Source organism: Equus asinus, chromosome 7 (assembly GCF_041296235.1).
Source record: "Equus asinus isolate D_3611 breed Donkey chromosome 7, EquAss-T2T_v2, whole genome shotgun sequence".
In the NCBI taxonomy this organism is placed as follows: domain Eukaryota; kingdom Metazoa; phylum Chordata; class Mammalia; order Perissodactyla; family Equidae; genus Equus; species Equus asinus.
In genome coordinates this window covers 99005602-99011309 of record NC_091796.1, presented here as the reverse complement: position 1 = coordinate 99011309, position 5708 = coordinate 99005602, and the positions used below count along the sequence as shown (strand labels likewise).

Sequence of the window (5708 nt, the reverse complement as noted above, 5' to 3'; positions counted from 1 at the left end):
ACCTAAGGATTAAAAATACTACCATACCAGGGCCAGCCCCATGGCACAGTGGTTAAGTTCGGTGTGCTCCACTTCAGCAGCCAAGGTTCACGAGTTCGGATCCTGCGCACAGACTTACACCACTTGTAAGCCATGCTGTGGCAGCAACCCATACACAAAATAAAGGAAGACTGGCAGAGATGTTAGCTCGTGGCTAATCTTCCTCAGCAAAAAAAATATATATATTACCTATTACTGTATCTCACTCTTCCTCCAGGAATTTTAAATCTGGCTGTGGAGATGAGACAGATAGACATTATTGTCTATATGCTATGAGTTAACCCTTGATCAGATACCAGAATTTTATACCCAACTGGATGTTGGCCAATAAAGTAATTATCTGGGAAACGGATAGTGAAAGCTCTAATCCACCAATGATATCATTATCAAAATACTCTATAATCTCCCCTTCACAGTTTCCCTCAGTCAGTTTCACCAAGAAAATCATTAATCATCAAATCTCACTTTTTAAACCAAGAGTTGCACTACTTCATTTATTCCCCAAAGTCAAACTCACATTTTTTTAACTATTCCACAAAAACCCAACCTCAAGAGGTGGTTTCTCCACACTTAATTCTTCCCAAAAGAACATCCTGAAAATTCTTAAAATTTCACAGTAAGAATTCCCAAAGTTTCACAAATGGGAGCAAGACCTCCTCTAAGAATTACACTTGGTCCTCATTATTTGTAGATTCCATATTTGCATATTCTACTTGCTAAAACTGATTTCCAAACCCAAAATCAACACAACGCTTTCACATCATTCACAGACGCATAAAGTGGCAAAAGTTTTCTATCAGCCAATGCTGAGGTTAAATAAGGCGACATTCTGTCTTCTTGTTTCAGCTGTCATATTGTAAACAAGTGGCCTTTCTAAGGTCTATTTAGTGTCACATCTTTTACATTTTTGTACTTTTTGTTGATTTTGCTCCTTAAAGTGCCCCACATGCATAGTTCTGAAGTGCTGTCCAGAGTTTCTAGGCACAAGAAGACTATGATGTGTCTTACAGAAAAATATGCATATTAGATAAGCTTCATTCAGGCTTGAGTTATAGTGCTGTTGGCCATGAGTACGATGCTTATGAATCATGAATCGACGACATACATTAAATAAGGTGTCTTTAAACAGAAACACATGAAGCAAGGTTATGAATTAATAGGTTGACAAAAAGGTGACTAGAGGCTCACAGGAACCTAACCCTGTATTTGCTCTAAGAGCAATATTTTAATATTCACTAATTCAGTGTTCACAGTGACTTTATAGAACATAACTACCCCAAATAACACAAATCAACTATACCTCGAATGTGGCACCTTTATGCATGTAAAATTAAGTAACAAGACAGGGCAAAAGGGTTCATCCATGAAAATAAGCTATCATTTCCCAACACATAGCATTATTCCATGAGAATACTCAATAAATAAGAGTGTCAAATAAATGGTTCCGAAAATTAAGTGCTAAAGTTCTATGGAAAAGATTCCTAGAGATCAGTATTTTTCCCCAGCCAGGAGAAAAGTAAACCAGTCTTTTGTCATTAGTTGGAACACAGGGAGGCAGACATCAGAAGCTTAAACACAAAGTCATCAGAGTCAGAGAAGAAAAAACTAAGTTCAAAATGGGCAGCAGGAATGTGGTCTTGGTGAATACAAGAAACCAGAAGATTGAGTCTGTGTCCTGATGGGCCAGAGTTCTTTAAAGAGCCTAAGAACAGGTTTGCCACTAGTGAACAGAGAAAGTAGATCAAACAAATTAGTAAGATTTCAATTAGCCACTCTACTCATACCTTTAAATTTTAGGAGTATCACAAACGCTTTTCATGGTTTCCCTCTGAAAAATTATTTTATCCAATTGTGATAGTTAATTTTGTGTCAACTTGGCTAGGCCACAGTACCCAGATATTTTGCCAAATACTACTCCAGATGTTTCTGTGAAGGTATTTTTCGGATAGGATTAACATTTAAATTAGGAGACTTTGAGTAAGGTAGACTGCCCTCTATAACGTGGGTGGGCCACATCTAATCAGTTGAAGGCCTTAAGAAAAATACTGACTCCCCCTGAGGAAGTTAAATTCTGCTAGAATACTGACTTCAGACTCAAACTGCAACTCTTTCCCTACTCTCCAAGCCTGCTGGTCTACCCTGCAGATTTTCGACTTGCCAGCCTCCACAATTGTGTGAGCCAATTGCTCAAAATCAGTCAGTTTTTCTCCCTCTCTTTCTCTCTATACAGTCACGAGCCACATAATCATGTCTGGTCAAGGATGGACCGCATATACCACAGTGGTCTCATAAGACTAGTACCACATGTGTAGTGTGTAGCAGGCTACACCATCTAGGTTTGTGTAACTGGACTGCGTGATGTGCACGCAATGATGAAATCACCTAACAACACATTTCTCAGGACGTGTCCCGTCGTTATGTGAGGCATGACTGCATACACACACACGTACACGCATGCTATTGGTTCAGTTTCTCTGGAGAACCCTAATACACCAATATAAATTTCAAAATGGAAAGATAAGAATAGTAAAGCAATGAGAATGCAAGTTCTCCAAGCCCTACAAGAGGCAGGGATCCATTTCTGGCTTACTGGCCTTGGACACTATCTGCCACATCACAGGAATGCACTCCTTGCTGAATGAACGACTATTAGTAAACATACCTTCTCTTAACAATAAATCCTATTTATTGATTACTCTGTCTAAGGCACCATGCTAGGAAGTGTTTTATCTTTGTTCAATGTTTTATTCCCCCATAACATCCCTTCAAGATGAAAATTTTAAGTTCCTATCACAGAGAGAAGGAAATCGAAGCTCAAAGTTGCACTACACCGGCCAGTCACCCCAGTCAGCAGAGCGAGCTAAAATCCCAACAGCTGAACACGACTCTTCAAACTTGAAAGATGACATGGAGAGACTAATAGAATCAATAAATTAAGAGAGATATTAATAAAGTACACAGGTACTTACTAAATCCTGGAACGTAGAAATTTAAAGAAGCGTTTTAAGACAAATTAATTAAAAATTATATTTCTCAAATTAATAAAAAGTTCATTTCACAGTGAAAATCAGTGCCTGGACCTCACTACTGTAAGTGGCAGTACCAATGGGACACAAAAATGGTGGGAAGAACCATTTAACTGAACTTATGCTGCCTTGCTGCTACATATCCGGTCTTTCGATGATGTCACTGGAGACGTGCATTCGCTCCCATAATATAACCCTTGACGGCACCATCCCAGTCACTACGTCTGACCCTTCCCAGCAGTTCTCATTATTGCATTTTTCACGAGTAAATTTCCATCAGCTCTAAGGATGTTCAGAAAACAATCTGTGATCACATCTAATACCAAGCATGAACGTTTCCATTTTATTTAATAGTTTTCAATGACTATACAACGCATCTTTATAGAATGCACAGGATTAAAACAGTGCAAAACATTTCCCATAAACATCCGGTTATGAAAGCGAATACCCACAATGGCTGCATCACCAACCCAGCTAAGCGCCTTTTCTCATTTATGGAAGCCGCGGCCTTGTCTGAAAGCGCGCTGGACGCCAGCTGGGGCTGCACACGCTCTTCCGTCTACTGCCTTCTGAACTGCTTCAGGCTGCTCAGCACATAGCCACACGGCGTTAAGAAGGCGGTAAAAAAGACCACGAGCCCGACGCCCATTTCCTGGAACAGAAGATGCAAAGTGCTGTCAATGGGGACGGCTTCCCGGGCCAGACATTTTCTGCCCAACAGGACCGCCTGAACCGTTTTGAGGAATTTGGCTGTTGTCCTAGAAACGGGGGCCTGACGAAACCTAAAAAGCAGGCATTCCATTCCTCGACGACCCAACTTAAAATTTGTGGAAAAAACTCATTTTTCCTCTAACGGTTCCCCAGTTCCGACCTCCGAACGCTGGAACCTAGACGCTGCCCAGGATTCCCACCATTTTAGGGAACACGCTAAGTCTCGGCGACCAAGAGGGCGTTGGAGGGCGGCAGAGGCTCTGCGGCCAACGCCGGCTCCGCCCCTCGGACTCCGCGCCCAACACGCAGCCGCACGCAGGCCCGCCCCTCGGGCCCCGCCACGCGCGCTCGGTTCCCCACAGCGGCCTCGGAGCCCCTCAGACGGCGGGAGCCTCCTACGTGAGCGAGGGCCCCAGCCGACCGCCTCCCCGCCCGTCGGGGCGCCCCCGCCTCGGCCACACGCTCCCACCCGCCCCGTCCCGTCCGGGCGCCATGGCTGGTGCGCCCCAACTCACCACGGGCGACGCGGGCTCTCGGCGGCCACGGGGTTCCGAGTGGCCCAGGCGGCGGCCGAGCTGCAGGCCAAGCGGGATCACGCGGCGGCGGCGGAGGAGGAGGAGCAGGCAGAGAACGGGCAGGCGAGACATGGCGCGTTCGTCGAGGCGAGGCCGAGCGGACGGTATGGCATGGCACGCGCGAGGTAAGCCCTGACGGGATGAGCTCCAAGACTGACGTGGCCGATCTGCGCAGGCGCCCTGGGCCACGGACAGTGCCTGCTTGCCCTGTCCCCGCCCACGCCGGCTTAGCCCCGCCCCTTCCGCTCACTGCCCTGCTATGCTCCGCCCCTGCCCCGCCCCTTCCGCTCAACGCACTCTCCTCAGCCCTAAGCTCATTCGTATTCATTGCTGCCCCTCGGGCATTCTCTGTCTCATCCCGGTCCAAATACGGCACCCATCATCCCTCTGCTGCTAGATTGGGCTTCCTACTCCTCCCAAACTGCCTTCTCACCTGCCTGCCCTACCCAGCTTCCCAACACCATGCGCAGTATCTCAATTTTTTGCTGCGACACGTGAGGGATGCAGCACCCATTCGCTTCCCTTTATCTTTCTTTCTTCTCCACTTATACCTTTCAACGTGCCGTTACTTCTCATTGGCAAAATTTATAACTTTTATGCTTTGTTCTCTAATGTTGATTAAATCTTACTTACAGTGTCAATACATTAACTCCCAACTTTGAAAACCAAGAACGAGTATCTGTAGTGTGCTGAGGATATAAAAAATATTCATGGCAGAATCAAATAGAGCATTTGAACCCAACAGAGAAGACGATGTAATTATGTCACTAAACTTGCAGTTCTTGAAGGGAAAAATGGAATATATTGTGATTTTTAAATGTAATACTATAAGAAACCTTTATCTACTCTTTGAAAATGATCCAGTTTCTACACAATATTTTCTTTTTAGGCCTATTATACAGCCAGCATTCTAGAATTTCCTTTGATTTCCCTGTTTCTGCAAACTGGTATTTTCTTCTTTCTTAGAATCTTATTTCATTCTGCTATAATACATCTTTAAGCAATTCATTCAGAAAGGATCTATGAATGATAGATTCCTCAGCCCTTGGAAGTCAAAAAATCTATTTTGCTCCCTATTTAAATGCTCATTTGGCTAGCTATGGAACTCTGCCTCAAAATCATTGTCCCTCAGAAAACTTAAAGGCATTATTTCCTCTTTCTAGCAACTAGTATAACTGATAAGAAGCATGATAATATAATTCTCATCTCTTGATGTACCTTCCATGTTTTTATTTTTGAAATCTTTTAAGGGTTTCTTTTTGTCTTTGAGCTTGTGAAGTTTCTCCAAGATATGGCTAGATGTGGGTCTTTCTTCATTCACACTGATTGACAATGGGTGAGACTTTCAATTTGAATA

At 43.9% G+C, this 5708-nt stretch overlaps 1 protein-coding gene across 1 annotated transcript; it reads right to left on the bottom strand.

The window, feature by feature from the left end:
• Positions 1-3507: 3507 nt before the first annotated feature.
• Positions 3508-4517, bottom strand: COX8C (cytochrome c oxidase subunit 8C). Its single transcript, XM_044773145.2, has 2 exons — positions 4292-4517; positions 3508-3717 (listed from the first exon to the last, which is right to left on the bottom strand). Exons 1-2 carry the CDS (start codon positions 4421-4423, stop codon positions 3625-3627), a joined length of 225 nt encoding a protein of 74 aa, XP_044629080.2. The 5' UTR covers positions 4424-4517; the 3' UTR covers positions 3508-3624.
• Positions 4518-5708: the final 1191 nt, after the last annotated feature.

Excerpts from the sequence above, each read along its gene's own strand:
- COX8C (XM_044773145.2), bottom strand. The coding sequence starts at position 4,423 with ATGTCTCGCCTGCCCGTTCTCTGCCTGCTCCTCCTCCTCCGCCGCCGC. Across the intron at positions 3,718-4,291 it reads GAGAGCCCGCGTCGCCCGTG|GAAATGGGCGTCGGGCTCGT; the intron begins GTGAGTTGGGGC and ends CTTCTGTTCCAG.